The 17,091-nt window shown below is 56.5% G+C and overlaps 1 protein-coding gene across 3 annotated transcripts in view; it reads right to left on the bottom strand.

The window, feature by feature from the left end:
- The window catches only part of SYNGR1 (synaptogyrin 1), a 27,306-nt gene extending 11,705 nt beyond the window's left edge, over positions 1–15,601 (bottom strand). For all 3 annotated transcript variants that reach the window (XM_081822511.1, XM_081822512.1, XM_081822513.1), the window contains exon 1: positions 15,443–15,601. In XM_081822511.1, coding sequence (XP_081678637.1) covers positions 15,443–15,541 — 99 coding nt within the window. In that variant the 5' untranslated portion in view covers positions 15,542–15,601. The remainder of the gene's footprint in view (positions 1–15,442) is intronic.
- Positions 15,602–17,091: the final 1,490 nt, after the last annotated feature.

Raw genomic sequence — 17,091 nt, 5'->3', positions numbered from 1 at the left:
GCCAGAGGGTATTTTTATTGTCTGTTTTCCACTTCTTTGTGGTTTCCAATTTTTCTAAAATAAGAAACTATAATTTCAGGTACATTTTCATCCTCAGCTAATATGCAGGATGGGCAGTAACTCCATGGCAGGTGTGGGAAAACACATGAAAAGCATTATTATTTTTTTTAATCTCATCTTCCTAAGATGTCTATACTTTTTTTTAAAAAAAGATTTTACTTGTTTTTTGAGAGAGAGTGAGTGAGACACAGCACACATGAGCAGGGGCAGGGGAGAGGGAGAAGCAGCCCCCCCACCGAGCAGGGAGCCCGATGCAGGGCTCAATCCCAGGATCCTGGCATCATGATCTGAGCCAAAGGCAGACGGTTAACGACTGAGCCACCCATGCGCCCCTAAGATGTCCATACTTTACATGGATTCTGTAATGTACTGGATCTGTGTAGTAGTAATGTATATCAAACAAATAAATCTACATTTAATGGGAGGACTGATTGAAAAGTTTTTCCTAAAGAATGGCACGACCAAAAGTGTGGAGACCACTGGTTCACAGCACTGTGTGTTAAGAAAAATTCTAACCCAAATGTCCGTCGATAGATGAATGGAGAAACAGGTTGGGGCATCTCCACATAATGGAATAGTTTTCAGTCATTAAAACAAACAAACAACATCTAAAACTAATGATGTAATGTATGGGGATTAATATAAGAATAAAAAAATTTTAAAAAAACAACAAAAAACAAACAAACAACAAAACAGTTCTGATACGTGCTACAACTGGATGAACCTTAAAACAAGCGGAAAAAGAGGTGAAGGAAGTCAAACACAGAAAGTCAATGTTACATGATTTCATTTCTGTCCTGTATCCTTAACAGGCAAAACAGACAAGAAGCAGACCAGAGGTGACCAGGGCTGCAGGAGGGGGGATGGGGAGCGATTACTTAATGAGCACGGGGGGTTTTTTTTTTATGGGGTGATGAAAAGTTTTGAAACTAGACAGAGGCAATCGTTGCACAACATAAATGTCACTGAACTGTGTGCTTTAAAATGGTTTATTGTGCGCTATGTGGGTTTTTCTGGAATAAGAAAAGAAAGAGAGAAAGAAAGAAAGAAAGAAAGGGAAAGAAGGAAAAAGGAAAGGAAGGAAGAAAGGAAGAAAGGAAGGAAGGAAAGAAATAAAGAAAGAAAAAGAAAAGAAGGGGCGCCTGAGTGGCTCAGTCGGTTAAGCATCTGCCTTCAGCTCAGGTCATGATCCCAGGGTCCTGGGATCGAGCCCCACATTGGGCTCCTGGCTCAGCGAGGAGGCTGCTTCTCCCTCTCCCTCTGTCTCTCTCCCTGCTCATGCTCTCTCTCTGTATCTGTATCTCTGTGTCTCAAATGAATAAATAAAATCTTTAAAAAAAAAAAAAGAAAAAGAAAGGGAAAGAAGGAAAAAGGAAAGGGAAAGAAGGAAAAAGGAAAGGAAGTAAGAAAGGAAGGAAGGAAAGAAATAAAGAAAGAAAAAAAAAGAAAGAAAAGAAAAGAAAGGAAAAGAAAAGAAAGAGTGGGTCTGTGTCCTGGTTCAACCACAAGCACACAGATGGGCCGTGGTGGCCCATGAGCCACATATTTGCCAATCCAGACTTGAGAATGTACACATAGCCACGGTTCAGCCCCTCGCGGGCATGCTGGCTCTCGGGGTGGCCGTGTCACACGTTCTGCGTCCTCATGATCACCCCGCGAAGCGCAGAGGGCAATTCGCACTGCTCCCAATTAGCGGCGTAGGAAAACTGAGCCTCAGAAACAGCAGGTGGCACTGTTGTCAGCAGGACAGGCTGAACCTGAACCCAAGTGTAGGCTCTTTCCCACCTGACCCACCTGACCAAGTTGACTCTCAGCCTCAGGAAGTGGGCCCTGAAGCAGACAGACACCTGAGGGGCCCATAGTGTGACTGAGAGCCAAGTCTGTGCTCAGGGGCACAGGAGGGGAGAGGCAGCAAGTCCGGATTTCACAGCAATTGTCTAAGGGACTCCTAGGCTACTGACACATTCTGGACAAGCCAGGCAGACGCTGGACACCGGGAGGCGAAGGCGGGCTCTGATGGCCGGTTGCCAGAGCCGTGCACAGCACAACTCCGGGACTGCCATTCACGCACCCCTTGGACCTGTGTGCTAAGAGAAGTCCAAGGTTCCTACCAGGAACCTGCCAGGTCAGGAATCTGAGGCCCAGCTCTGGATGTCACCCGCGGTCCCCAATCCAGCAGAATGGAAAAGCCTCTTGATTAGAGGGCGCTCCAGACACTGAGGAGTCACACAGGGTTGCTGGAGTCAAATCCCAGGCCTGCTGCTTATGCTGTGTGGCCTCAGGCAAATGACAACCTCTCTGAGCCTCAGATTGGTCCTCTGCAAAAATTAACCTTCCCTTCAGGGCTAGTGGGCAAATTACATGCAAGCACCCTGAGCAGAGCAGTGCACTGTAGGGGTTTAGCAAGGATTAACTACCTTCTCCAGAGGCCCCAGGGAAGAAGGAAGAGCACCAGCAAGGCCCTCTTGGGCAGCACTTCCTGAATGACAGGCTCCACCAGGGGTGGGGACAAGGGTGGACCCCCCCAGCCAAAAGCAGGCCAAGAGGAGGTGGGAGGAGAAATAGGCGGGCGGAAGTCGGGGCTTTGGGGACAAGCAGAGGAGGAACCATTAAGACAGGGCCCTCTTGGGGGGAGAGAAGCAGGGAGTCCCTGGAGAGGCCGGGAGGCAGGTGCTGGAGACACTGAGTCCCCAAGAGGGTAAGGAACAAGGTCACAACATCCTCTGAGGATCCACGGGGCCCAAGGGCAGGCAGAGAGAGGAGGCTCTGTGCCCGCTCGGGTTCTCCTCTCCGGCCCACGGCTCCGGCACACAGGGCGCTCAAAGTCACCCTGGGCAAGGGACTTGCCTTCTCAGTGCCTCAGTGCCCTCATCTGTAAAGCAATGGCGCCTCGCGAGGAAGGGATGAAGTCAGGCCCGTGAGGACCGGCAGGTGTCCTGGAGGCAGCGTCCCCAAACACCAGACTGACGCTGAACAAGTGGATGGGATAACGAAGCATCGAAGCGTTGCAGGCGGGGGCAGCAGCGGGAGGGACGCAGCAGTGGTCAGCGAAGGAGCCGAAGCAGCGATCGTGGAGCGCAGACAAGAAGCAGCCAGCCCGGCCAAGATGAGGGGAAGCGTGTTTCAGGCAGAACAGAAAGGGCAGAGGCCGAAGGTGGGAGGCAGTGACCAATGAGTGGGGCTGGAGAGGTGCATGGGTCGGGGAGGAAGGGAGGCAGGGAGAGTGTTGGGGGGGGGCAGGGCCAGATGGACCACAGTGGGACATGGTGAGAAGTCACAGGGGTGACCAGACCTGTGGATCCCCATCCCCACCCTGCAGCACGAAAAGCCCTAAAGCCATTCCCCACCGCCTTCCAGACGCGATCCAAGCTTCCAGGGCCGGTGGTCAAGTCCCCTGGGCCTCACCTCCCTCCACGGCTCACCAATCAGTGCTTTCCCACCTTCCCACGCCCCGCCCCCCCACACCATTTCCTCTCTGAACCTGGTTGCTACCTGCGCAGGTTATGTTCTGTGGGGGTGGAGCCAGCTCCCACCCAGGCCAGACCCCCAGAGCCGCCAGGGGCAGGGTGAGTTCGGAGCCACTTCAGGCCTAAGAGCAGGTGGGTGACTTGATGTGACTTAGGTCTGAAAAGAGCCCCCCCTGGGCGGATGGAGAGAAGAGTGTGGGGCCAGGGTGAAGGCTGGGGGTGGGGGTGTGTGCATGTCCCCATCGGGGACACAGGTGTGCATACCACGTCCCCTGCAGGCTGCAGAGCTGGGTCAGGACAGGGAGCCTCACCTAGACCGGGCCCGAGAGTCTACACACAGAGAAGCATTGCCAAGGTCCCCTGTGGTCCCCAAACTCCCTCAAGGACCCTGCAAGCCCCGGGTTAACTTCTCCATTTATTTTTTTAAAGATTTTATTTATCCATTTGACAGAGACAGCGAGAGAGGGAACACAAGCAGGGGGAGTGGGAGAGGGAGAAGCAGACTTCCCGCCGAGCAGGGAGCCCGATGCGGGGCTCAATCCCAGGACCCTGGGATCATGACCCGAGCCGAAGGCAGACGCTTAAACGACTGAGCCACCCAGGCGCCCCTAACTTCTCCATTTAGCTGTTGTCCCTCCACCCTAGTGGGAGGGAGCCCCCCAGGAGCTGGGATGGGCCTCAGGTTTCTGTCCCCCAGCGCTCCCATCCCGCTGGGAGGAAGGGGGGGCTCCCTCTGGATCCGCTCGGTGACTGAAATGCGTCCTCCTAACTGGGCGAGGCCAGTGTCCGGGGGTCTGCCCAGGGCCACGGCTGGTCGGGGTGGCTGCACACTCAAACCCAAGTCTCTCTGAGCCCTGCGCCAGGCTCCGCATCAGGTCAGGCGGCCTCCAGGGGACTTGCTAAGGCCTGATCTGCAGCAGGGAGCACACAGAGCCACCACCAGAGGCCCGGAATAAAACCAGAACGAAATTCTATGCTGTTGTGGGCGAACTCTTCCCAACAAGCAGATATGCTGGAGGGACGGGACACAGGTCCCTGGCGGCAGAACCAGCACCCTGGAAACAGGACAGGGTGGCCTCAGGGGGGGTCCCAGAGAGGTCGCTGGTCACGGGAAGGCACAGGAAAAAAACCACCCCTTTTCCTTGAACTAAAGAAAATGCTATAAAAATTTCTTTTTTTTTTTTTTTTAAAGGCACCAATGTAAATGGGCCGAGGCTGTTTTTTTTGCCTTCTTTATAATCCAATCCTGGGTCTTTTTAAAAATGGATTTAAAAAAAATGGATTCCAGATGGCAATTGGAACAGAGTTAGGTCGAACTCAGAAAAACAAATCAGGGGTACCCAGAATTTCAGGATCTTGGGGTACTGGATTCAGAGACACAGAAATGGAGACCCCAGGACAGCCGGACCCCACCCTGGCCTCCCCTCTCCCCCTCCCCCACTCGGCTCAGCCACCCCAGAGGGCCCGGCCGCAGGCTGTCGGGTAAGTTTGCACCTGCTGTTCTCACTCCCAGAACGCCCTTCCCCACCTTTTTCATCTTTCAGATAGGATCGAACTCCTTCTCACCCTTCAAAACTCTCCTCCACCCCGACCCTGCACACACTCATTTCTGGGTCTGTCTCCCCCAGGAGACCTTGAGCTAACCCCACAGCCTCTGCAGGAGCTCTGCATCGACTGGGAGTGCCTGGCAAAAATCATGTCACTTAATCCTCACCAAAACCTCTAAGGAAGGGCACCTGGGGGGCTCAGTCAGTTAAGCGGCCAATTCATGATTTTGGCTCAGGTCATGATCTCACAGTCGTGGCATCCAGCCCGGAGTCAGACTCTGAGCTGGGTGTGGAGCCTGCTTGAGATTCTCTTTCTCCTTCTCCCTCTGCCCTTCCCTCTCTCTCTTTCTAATAAAAATTATCTTTATTTTTTTTTTAGAGATTTTATTTATTTTTTATTTATTTATTTTTATTTTTTTTGTTTTTCATTTATTTATTTGTTTATTTGACAGAGAAACACAGAGAGGGAACACAAGCAGGAGGAGGGGGAGAGGGAGAAGCAGGTTTCCCGTGGAGCAGGGAGCCTGATGCGGGGCTCGATCCCAGGACCCCGGGATCATGACCCAAGCCGAAGGCAGACGCCTAACGACTAAGCCACCCAGGCGCCCCTATTTATTTTTTAACAAAGAGAGAGAGACAGAGGGTGAGAGAGGGAACACAAGCAGGGAGAGTGGGAGAGGGAGAAGCAGGCTTCCCGCTGAGCAGGGAGCCCGATGTGGGACTCGATCCCAGGACCCCGGGATCATGACCTGAGCCGAAGGCAGACGCTTAACGACTGAGCCACCCAGGCGCCCAAAAATAAAGTATCTTTAAAACCTTTAAAGAAAAACATCTCCACAATCAGGCTCACTTAGCTCATTTCACAGAGAAGGAAGCTGAGGCTCAGAGAGGCCTGGATTCTAGCCGGCCCATAACAGGCTGGCCCCTAGCGGGTAAGCAGGGTGCCAGCCCCCAGCCCAGGCCTGCCCTCCCTCCAGTCCCATTCCAGAATGTAAGCCAAATCTCTACCTTCAGCTGCCTCCCCAGGAGGGAATTCCAGATCCCAAACTCTAGGACAAGCATGAGTCCCGTGAGGGACACCTGCTGTCCGGAGCCATGTCACCACCCCACAGGGCAGGAGAGGCGGGGCCCACTTTACTCCATATCCGCACAGAGCGGGCAGGCCATAGGCTGTGTCTGGGCCACTGCTGGGCATCAGGCTGACCCAGCTCCAGGGAGAGCCGCGCCCAGCCAGCATGGGGGACAGAGGTCACTGCTGTTTGCTGGAACTACCCAGAGGCTGGCTTTAACCATCTTTAGGCACATGCTGGGTTTCCCCCCAGATAAACTGTGTATAACATCATTATACACAAATGTCCCCAGTTATTGGTTCATTTGTGGGTGAACATCTCCCTCCTTGGACCCAGAGGGAGGGTCAGGAAAAGGCTTAGAGGGGAGCAAATAGCAAATCTGAGATGGGCAGAGGCACAGGCAGCATGGGAATCAGGAGAAGGGAGGATTCCCTCCTTAGCATCCCTAGTTTGGGCCTCTGCTTGCACACCTCTGGCCACGGGGAGCTCACTCCCTAAAAAAGGGGGGCTGCTGAGTCCTCTCCCTCACCCCGAGCTGACCCTGCCTTCCTGCCAGTGTCCCTACCAAAGTCCTTGATCCTGTTTCCTGGGTCCCAGGGAAAGGCTGTAAGGAAAGAAGTAGCTGTGCTTTTGAGGGATGAGTCAGGCTGCCAAGGGCCCCCCTCCTTCATGGGAATGGGGCCCTGCCTCCCACGGGGTCATATGAGGAAAATGGCTGAAGCCAACGCAGGGGCACATGACGAGCACCAGGCAGCCTCTCTGCTTCCTGGAGAGCCTCGTGCGGAGCCGCAGGGCTGAGGCAGGGTTGCGGCGGGGAGGGCTCCTAGGGTCTCTTCTCTCCTCCCCTGCCCGGGCACCTTGTTCTGAAGCCTTGGATGTGACCTGCAGGGGATTAGGCCATAATCTTCCTGCAAGCTGTCCCTCACATTCTCAGCGGTGGGGGTGGTGAGGGGGCTCTGCAGGGCAGGGGCCTGAGCAAGCAGACCCCTGTCCCCAAGCTACTGAGAGCCTCAGCTGGGTGATCTGAAGGGTCCCCCTCCTCTCCGCACTGTCCCCACCTTCACCCTCCTGTGGCTGTGTAACCATGGGGGGCAGGGGGAAACCAAGACCCCGAGACAAGCTGCTTGACGGCCGCAGGCAGCTGCTTGGGGACAGGAGTATCCACCCCCTCCCCACTACAGCCCAGGTCCTTCCTCACCCAGGTCCTGCCACCTCGGAAGTTTCAGAGGTAGGGAGGGGGAACAATGCCACCCCTGGAAAAGCACTGTGAACGCCAACCAAGCACCACCGGAGCCCCTCCTAGGCAGGACCTTGTTTATGCCCCAACGGCCCCCCTGGGGCAGGCCCTGCTCTCCCCATTTTGCAGATGGGGAAACCAAGGCTCTCTGCTGTCTCTCCGCTACTAAGGGCAGGAATAACCACCCAGGTCTGTGAGCTCCTCCTCACCTCAATGCCTGTCTCTGCCCTGCCAGTTCCTATAAGCCTGACATTGTCCACTGTTTCTTTCACTCTGTGGAAATACCAGGTCTTCAGAGAGATAATCTGGTCCCAGGCCCTGCCTCACTTTCTAGAGAAAAAGACACAAAGGGGGAGATGCCTTCTGCTTTGAGAGTTCTTACAGCCTTTCACATAGAGCACAAGGGAAGCAGGGAGGAGACAGCAAGCTTGGGGGTGGGGGGATCCTGGAAGACTTCAAGGAGGAGGTGATATCTGAGTTGGGCCTTGAAGGCTGCGTGGGAGACCCTAAATGGGGACAAAGGGTGGAAAGAGGAAAGCAGAGCAGTGCAGTTTCCCACCTCGTTTACCCTTACAAGACGCTAAAAGCACCATCTAGTACCGGATACAAGAGTGACATAATAGACGCAGTCTCTGTCCCCCCAGAGCTTCCACCCACGGGGGTGGCAGCCTCTTCACTGCTCTCCTGCACCTCTCGGCCTTTACCATGACCCTCCTTCTGCCTGGAAGTCCTCCTCCCCGCTTCTCCGCCTGGCTGGCCCCATCGCTCTCATCTCCACTGTACTGTCACCTCCCTGTCCCTGACCTGAGTGTCTCCTCACTCTGGCTGCATGCACATCTCTGTTCTTACTGGTTTACAGTCCGTGAGCCCTCGGCAAAGAGCAGGCCCCCAGCACACGCTCCCGTGTGTATTAAAGGGAAGACGACAGGGTGTGTGCGTCCTGTGGCTGTTGGGACCAAGGGGAGGACAGAGAAGCCTCTCACGGCCGGCCAGCTTCAGCGGAGAGAGCCGTTAATGACAAGCGACCATGGATGTGGCAAGGTCACAGATGGTGGAGAGGACGGGGAGAACACCTGAGCGGGGTGCAGGTGAGAAACTGAGGGAGAACCCCTGGAGACCGTGACCAGACAGGTCTTCTGAAGGCCCGGAGCAAGCGGCCGCAGGGAGGCCGGCGGGGGACCCAGAACGGGAGAGAGCCCGGGGGAGGGGGAGGCCGGGGCTGGGTGCCGGTGGGTGAGAGCGCGGGGGAGCCCAGCTGCAGGGGGGCAGGGAGGAGGAGGTGAGGGCACAGCCCAAGGGCCAGTGGCTCAGAGGTCCCAGGCCCAGGGATGCTGAGACCAAGAGGTGAGAGAGAGCTGGAGAGACAGAGGAGGGGGAGTGCAGACAGCTGCTGCGAAGGTGGGCCAGGCCTCACCCGGGGCCCCGGCCCGAGGATGGGACCGTGGGAGGAGGCCGAGGCCAGGGTAGGAGCAGGGTCATGGAGGTGCGCGCTACGGTCACCAGCAATGAAGGCAGGAGTAGTGCTAGGGAGAGCAAGTGTCAGGACGTAGGCACCTTCAAGGAAAAGGGGAGTGACCTGCGGCTGGCCCAAGAGGCAGGGATTCAGTGCTGGCACAGAAGTCAGAGCTGGGGGAGAATGGTCTGGAGGCAGCCTGGGGAGCCAGGAGGACCCTGTTCCATCTCCAGGCTCGGCAGAGGGAGGGTATGACAGAAAGAAGAACCCCTTAAGAAGGCTGCCAGGGGAGCGGGGTCGTCGGGGGAGGCCGGGTTACAGTACAGCTTATAATTAGGGATGTTCAGTGTGGGGCTGAAGACTCGGGGACCCAGGCCATGTCCGCTCGCCCCTTGGACCGTGAGCTGAGAGCCCCAGCTTGTTGGGGTTCCTGGAAGACTGTGCTCTAAACAGTCTGGGCCTGGCAGCCTAGGACTGCCCCAGCCAAACAGCCACCCCCTCCCCACGGCCCCCTTCCCCCGCAAGGGGAGCTGAGCATAATTCCATCCTTGGAAGGGAAGTGTCCTCCAGAAACACAGCAATGTGAGCCGCCGTGCCAGGATCCAACCGACTCTCTGCTCACATCTATGGACCTGGGACCCAGGCCCCCTGCTGCAAGCCCCCCAAAAGCACTGTGAGGGTGTAGTTCTTGATATCACTTCTTCAAAGACTGACTGGTCCAAAAGTCCCCAACCTGGAGTCCACTAGGAGCAAGAGTGGGGGTTCTTTGAGGATAGAAAGGTTGGGAACCACAAGCCCAATCCGATTATCCTTTTCCCCTTTGACAGGTGGGGGAACTGAGGCCCAGAGCACATGGCATCCTGCTCAAGTCATACCACCAGCCAGGGTCAGAGGGGTTGCAGAACGTGGCTTCAGGCCCCAGGCCCCTCCCCGTGGCCTGCCCTGCCTGTCCTCCCACCGGATAGCTGGTTCCCCGGCTTTGGTGCCCAGCGCAGCTCCCTTGCCAGCTCTGCCATCTGCCCTCCTTTCCTCCTGGTTTTCCTCCTCTCTGCCCCTCCTCCCTCAGCCTTTGTTCTTTCTCCCCAGGCTTGGGCTTGCCTCACAGCTTCCCAGCTTCCCAGGCGCAGGCGCAGGTCCCTGCAGGAGCAGGTCGTGGGGCTCGCCCCATGTGGCTGGGGACTCCCTGAAGCGGAAGCTGTCAGCTGTGATCCCAGCCACTCCAGTTAACCTCTCTGGGCCTCAGCTTCTCACCTAAAGTGGGGTAACAAAACCCACTCAACCAGGATGCCACAGGCCTGGGAGGAGCGGATGTATGGCAGGCCCTTTACACATCCGTCTTCACAAAGTTGCGAATCTGCCCCAAACCTAAGCATTCCAGTCGCAGGTCACAGATGAGGCTTGGAGAGGCCAGGATTTTCCAAGGTCCTGCTCAGGCGATCCTGCTCCCCACGTCAAACACCAGGCTCCCCCAGGCTCCCCCAGGCTCCCAAGTTCCCACACTGCCCCGGTGCACGAGGAAATACCCAAGATACAAGGCAGAATCCTACCAGCTAACATCTGAAGACCTCAGCCCTCAGCCAACGTCTCCTGAAGACCTCACCTACCAGCCAACATCTGAAGACCTCAACCCTCAGCCAACGTCTCCTGAAGACCTCACCCACCAGCCAACATCTCCTGAAGACCTCACCTACCAGCCAACATCTCCTGAAGACCTCACCTACCAGCCAACATCTCCTGAAGACCTCACCTACCAGCCAACATCTCCTGAAGACCTCACCTACCAGCCAACATCTCCTGAAGACCTCAGCCCTCGACCATCGTCTCCTAAAGACCTCACCTACCAGCCAACATCTGAAGACCTCAGCCCTCAGCCAATGTCTCTTGAAGACCTCACCTACCAGCCAACATCTCCTGAAGATCTCCTTGCCACTGACTCCATCCTAGACCTAAGTGAGATAGACCAGCCAAAGGTCAGTCACAAGCAGATGAAAAGACAAGGAAGATTCCAAGGCTGTTAGTGATAAACGCCAAAGGAGCATGTGATCTACCTCCATGGACGTAGCTCCCTGAGTTAGTGACAGGGCTGTGCCAGGTGCTGGGAGAGGACAGGCTGTATGAGGCCACCCATTTCCTGTCAGGATGCCCCCAGGACCCTCTCAAGCCACACCTCTACATGGCAGCCACAGGGAGCTCTTCTCTGTTTGAAACCCCTCTCTGTGGCTGCCCTTGGCCCTCAGATGAAGTCCAGTGTGTGCATCTGCCACCTGAGGTCTTTTGTGAGCCGCCCCCCTCCACCTGCCACTCTTGAGCACACCCACAGTGTGACGTCACTCTCACTCACACACCCAGAACCCCCAAGAGCTCACCATCGTTTCTGAAGCCCACTCGGACCTCATGCCTCCAGATATTTGCACATGCTGTTCCCTTCACCTGGAATGTTCCCTCCTCACATCTTTATCAGAACCAACTCAGAAGTCACTTCCCCTTGGAAGTCCTCCATACCCCCCTGGCAGAGGCAGCTACCCCCTACTGGATTTTCTTCTTGTAGTGTCTCAAGTCTCCGTGTCACTGGACTGAGAGTGTCTCTGGTGGGACACACAGGCTGGTACTGGGCAGGGAATTGGCATTTGTGGAATGGATGACTGAATGCCAGAGCTGGCCAGAGGCTCCATCTCCACCCTGGACCCCTTTTCGCCACCCCACAGCTCCAGGATTTTGATGCAGGACGGCTAGGGAATGGCGATCTGGATGGGAGAGGGGACAAGGGATCTCATCTCGAAGCTGCTGTGTTTCCAAAGCAAGCTCTGCTTTTATAGTCAGTGTTCACCGGGATGACTGAGGGTGTTGATGAAATGAGACCATGGCAACCCAGACAGGGAGGCCACAGGGGGTACACTGAATGTGGACCCCGCAGACCTTCAGGTTGTGCCTTATTCTGTCGTTTGGGGGGGCGATACCCACCCTACTCACAGAATCCTGGGGTGTTCAGAAATCAACCCTGAACACGCCGAAATTTCAAACATTTTAGCATCCTGTTTTGCTCAGACTGAACATTAAAACACCAACCACCCTCTCCTCTACCAGCGCCAATATTCCTTCCCCGCAGATCAGGTGGACCGTCTAAAAGATTGCAAAGGCCACAGGGGGGTCCTTTATATGAAATCAGTTAGCTCCCTGCCGGAGCTCCGTGTCCCCCACCTGGCCCCAGCACAAAGAAAGGCGTCCGCTGACAGGCCGCAGTCTTGGAGCACCTCTGACCTAGCTCAGCCTCCTCACTGAGCTGGGGAGACCGAGGCACAAGGGTGGTCGCAGCTGCTGCATGGAGCAGCCTAGAGGCAGTCTTCTCCTGGCCGCCAGCCAGCACCACGCTGTCTCCCTCCAACCCAGTCAGAGGCAGCAGCTCTGAGCTCGCCCTCCATTGCTGCCCCCCTCTCAGCCGTCCCCTCCTCACCCCGGGCAGGAAAGGTCCAAGTCAGCTGAGCCAGAGGGCTGCCAGCCCCCTCCCCACTTAGCCAAAGCGCTCAATGCCTGCTCTGCGTAATCACCGGGCCTGGGGGCCAGTGGGTGGGGAAGGGGGGCGCAGAGAGGAGCTGAGGAAGCCAAAGAGGAGATGCTGGGCAACGTGCTTCTGTCCCAGTGGCTCAGGTTCCAGGGTAGATCCAGGTATGGGGGTCCCTCTTTCAGAAACAAGATCTGTCTTTTACAAGTGGCACAAAATCACCAGCCCACAAGCACATGGGGCTAGGGCCGCCCCCGGGCTACACGGGAGAAATACAGGAGTGGTCCTGGATGGAGGGACCAGGCGTCCAGGTTTGTGTGGGACTGACAGGGCTCCCAGGACACAGGACTTTCAGCGCTAAAGCTGGGAAAGTTCCAGCAAACCGGGATGAACTGGTCACCCTAGCCCTGGAGCTCAGGCTTCCTTAGCTTGAAGGTAAAGCCTGATGCCTCCCTGACCCCATGGGGCGCCAAGGCAACACCAGGGCAAAGGGCAGGTCACCAACTGCATCCTCTGCATGCTTGTCAACGTGTTAAAACATGTTGGCGTACCACACATTTTCAAAAAACACTGGAAGGAAGCACTGGGCCTCCCTGAGTGGTGGGATCACACGTGATTTTTTTTTTCCTGATTGTTTTTATTGTGGTAAAATAGATAGGACATAAAATGTACCACCGTCATCACTTTTAGGTGCACAGTGGTATTAAGTCCAGTACATTTATATTGTTGTGTGACCATCGCAAGTGATGTTTATATTTCCCAAACATCAGCAGGCATTACTTTTGTGATCAGAAAAAAAATACGATATATTTTTTAAAGGTGACAATCGGCCTGTATCAGCGGCCTCTGCTCACACAAAGGTAGTGAGCAGAACTAGGAGGCCGTGGGGGGATTTGGGCCTTAGGTGCTGGTTGGCCCAGATGACCTTTATCCTGCCCAGTCCTGAAACCCAGGATTCTGACCTCTTCCAGCTCCCAGGGAAGCAATCAATGTGCTTTGGAGATGCCAAGATTTGGGTTCGGTCCTCTGTCTGCTGCTTACATGCTCAGTAACCTTGGGTCTCTCTGAGCCTGCTTCTTCGAGTGATGCAGGCCGTAGGGGAATGAGCTGGGTGACTGTGTGCACCCCCCACCCCCCACCTCGCACACAGTGGGTTCTCCGTCCGTTCCTTTTCCTTCCTCCTGCTTGGAATGTCTCCCTGCACCCAGATATGAACAGAGGTAAGCCCTGCTCATCCTTCAAGGCCCAATTTGATATCACCTTCTCCACGAAGCCTCTCTGATTCCCATGGCAGGGGGACCCCTCTGCTGGCTCTCACGGCCTCTGCCCGGGGGGGTACCTGGCTCCCTTCCCAGTGGGACTGTGCCATCCCTGAGCACTAAAGGCTGCGTCTGAGTCATGCTGCCTTCCCTAAGGGCCCAGCAGACTGGATGAAGCTTTGCTAAATGAAGCTGTCACAGGCAGAAGTGCCCTAACCAGGCAAACTGCCCACACCTGCTCACAAAGCCAGTGGCTTCACCCTCCCAGGCCCGTGGACCAGGGGCTGGCAAAGGGGAGCAGAGCACACAGCTGGCCCACCGGATCAGGCAGGTGCCCCCCCAGAGCTCTATCTCTGCCAACGGCCAGTCGGGGTCTCTGCGGAGCTGGAGACTGGCATAGATGAATGAATCCAGCACCACAAAGCCTTCTGGATGTGCCCAGGGTGCCAGGCCAACTGCCAGGTCCTGTGCAGCCACTGGGGCTTCCCTGCCCTCAGCGAGCTCCCCATCTGGTGGGTACTTGAGAAGAAAGGGGTTTACACATGGCTTCTTGTGGCACCAGGGAGAGGTTTTAACGTTCTCTGACAAAGGACAGTTAGCTTCCTTTCTCTCTGGGAGGCCAGAGATAAACACCCATGCTGTCCCACCCATCAGACCCTAATATTGCCCTGAAAACCCAGGAAGTGAGGGGGCTTGAGCACCCTGAGGCCACAGTTGGCCTTAGGTGTAGCCCCTTGGGGTCACTGAAGTGACCCTGCCCAGTGTCCCCAATCCTAGCCCTTCTGGTATGGGCCCACAGGAATAGGCCCCAGGCCCGCAGAGGCATGACCCTCTAGTGAGGGTGTCTGGGCAATGGCCAGCAAACCCTAGGGGGCCCTAAGCACCCCTTCCCACAGCGGGCCTTCCTCTCCTGGGGTGCTGCCCAGACCATCTGAACCCCTCCCTCTGTGCTCACTGTCTCTGTCCCATCCTCCTCCCCCACAGCCCCAGGTCTGAGCAGGGACCCCCTACTGCTGGGGGATTCTAACCCCCACCAGGCTGGAGCTCCAGAACGGGCCTCTCTGCTCTTCCCTGTGGGTAGGGGGCCTCTCCCCTAACCCCCCCCCCCCAAGCATCCAGGTGTACTTGGGGGCGGGGCGGTTATGGATTCAGGAAATATCAGACCCCAAGGTGGCTTCTCCCACCTTTCTACAAATCGGGAAACTGAGGCATGAGAAAGGAGTTGACTCTCCCCACCTCAGAATGTAACTCCTCGTTTCCCATAAACATTTCTTGGGTGGTTCCCCGTCCAAGGTCACGCAGCGAAGGAGAGGCAGTTCCCGGGTGGAAGCCAGGTATCCGGCTCCCGACGCTTCGCTCCATACCTTCCGGGCTAAGCCATCAAACCTGGTTTCCGGCCCTCTCCTCCAACGTCTACAGCAGACGCGGCGTGCACCCCATGAGATGATCCACGCCCTGATCCACCCCCCCAAAAAAGGCCACCTGAAACCCGGGCTCGGTCCCCACCGGCGCTGATCCGCCCGGGCGGCAACGCGCAACCCGAGCCGCGAGCCGCATAGCCGCGGCCTGGAGGTCACGACCATGGCGGGGCCACAGGCGAATGGGGGCGCCGGGCAGCAAGGGCGCCGGCAGCAGGAGCGGGCGCCCCTCGCCAGCGCTGGGACCCCCGCCTGGGGCCGGGGAAGGAGGGTGGGGGCGGGCGCCGGCACCCTGTCGGGAAGGCTCCCCGCGGGCTGCGGCACCTTTGCCCGGGGTCCGGCGGGTCTGGGGTCCGTCCGGGCGCGCCGCCCTCGCCGGCGCCCCCACGACACGCCACCCCCGGCGCGGCCGGGCCACCCAGCCGTCCTTACCCAAGACACGACGCGCAGAATGGTGTGCGGCTGCCGGACCAGGGTGTGGGGGTCGAAGGCGCCCCCGGCTTTGCCCGCTCCGTACGCACCCCCTTCCATCGTGGCTGCACCCGCGCGGTGCCCCCCGCTCGGCGCGCGCCGCCGGCCCTGCGCGTGCGCGGCGCCCCCGCCCCCTCCCCTGCTCGCGCGGCCGGTGTGGTCCAGGGCTCCCGCCAGGGGGCGTCGTGCGCGGAGGGCGCCGGGGCGCGGGCGGGCAGTGGGCCGCGCGCGCTCGTTCGCGGGGGCGCGCGTGCTGCGGACCGGGCGGAGGGCGCGCTCGTCGCTAGCGTGGTGACCTCTTTGCGGAGCCGGGGCGCGGGGGTGGGTGCCGGAAATACAGGACGACCCCGTCCCCGGGCGGCCGCTCTACCGGGCCCCCCTGTCCCCATCACAGCCCCGCCGTGCCTAAGGCTCTGGCTGAAACCGTCTTCGTTATTTTTTTCCTGTCGCTGTCTGCCCCCCAACATAGTAGGGCAGGGGCCGCGTTGGTCTTCCTACACAGTAGGTGCCGCCTGAAGATTTCTCGAATGAATGAATGGACCACGAATGAGTAACCCCTCTCTCAGAGCCCTCCAAAGCACAGCCCCCACCTCCCCGAGGACCTTTCCACATCACATGGGCCCCTGTGTCTGAGCACCCCCACCCCCAGCCTGGAGGGCCCTGAGACGCCTGGTACAGAGGCGGAGGCTGGGGAAAGGCAACAAATTTTTTATTGGATGTAACCCCCCCATCCTTTTCCTTAATTCAGTAATTAATTATGTAATTATTGGTTCATTTTTTTCTTCTGCTAGTCTGTGGGTTCTATCTCGTTAGCTGCTGGAGCCAATGGCCTGGCACACAGTAGGTGCTCAATAAATAGACCTTAGTCCCCGGAACCGCATCATAATTTGGGCTAGACCTCCAGGTTGCATGGCAACAAGCAGGCTAGCGGAGAGCTAGTTGCAGTAGGAAGAACACCTTCCGGGTCTGGCTCTTGAGATGACCTGTAGTCCTTACGGCCTCTCTCCATTGCCCACGTACCTCCATTGGTTCCAGGATCAGGTTGGACAAGGATATGCTTTGCTGCTGTGTCTTGTCATTCTGTGATGACAGGACACAGGTCTGTGCAGAGGAAATGTGTGGTGGGTGTGAGGGCACGCCTTATAAATATCACCTAGGCAAATGTCCATCCTAGGCTCTGTTTACTGAGGGTTCATTCTGTGCCAGGCCCTGTGCTAAGGGCTTTACATATATTACCCCCATTCAATACAACAACCTCATGAGATAGCTGCTATGATTATATAAAATTTCTAGAAGAAAACACAAGAGAAATTTTTGTGAATTTGGGTTGGGCAAAGAATTCTTAGATATAATGCCAAGAGCATGATCCCTAAGAGAAAACAATCGATCAATTGAAATTCGTCAAAATTAAGAACTGCTCTTCAAAAGTCACTGTTACAGAAATGGATGAAGGCAAACCACAGTCTGGGAGGAAATCTTTACAAAGCATACATCTGATAAAGAACTTGCATCCCAGGGGCCCCTGGGTGGCATAGTTGGTTGAGTGTCAGACTTTGTTTTGACTCAGGTCAGGATTTCAGAGTCCTGAAATCAAGTCCCAAGTTGGGCTC

This window comes from Leptonychotes weddellii, chromosome 5, assembly GCF_054177405.1.
Source record: "Leptonychotes weddellii isolate Sample4059 chromosome 5, ASM5417740v2, whole genome shotgun sequence".
Taxonomy (NCBI): domain Eukaryota; kingdom Metazoa; phylum Chordata; class Mammalia; order Carnivora; family Phocidae; genus Leptonychotes; species Leptonychotes weddellii.
This window is presented reverse-complemented; position numbering and strand designations above follow the sequence as displayed.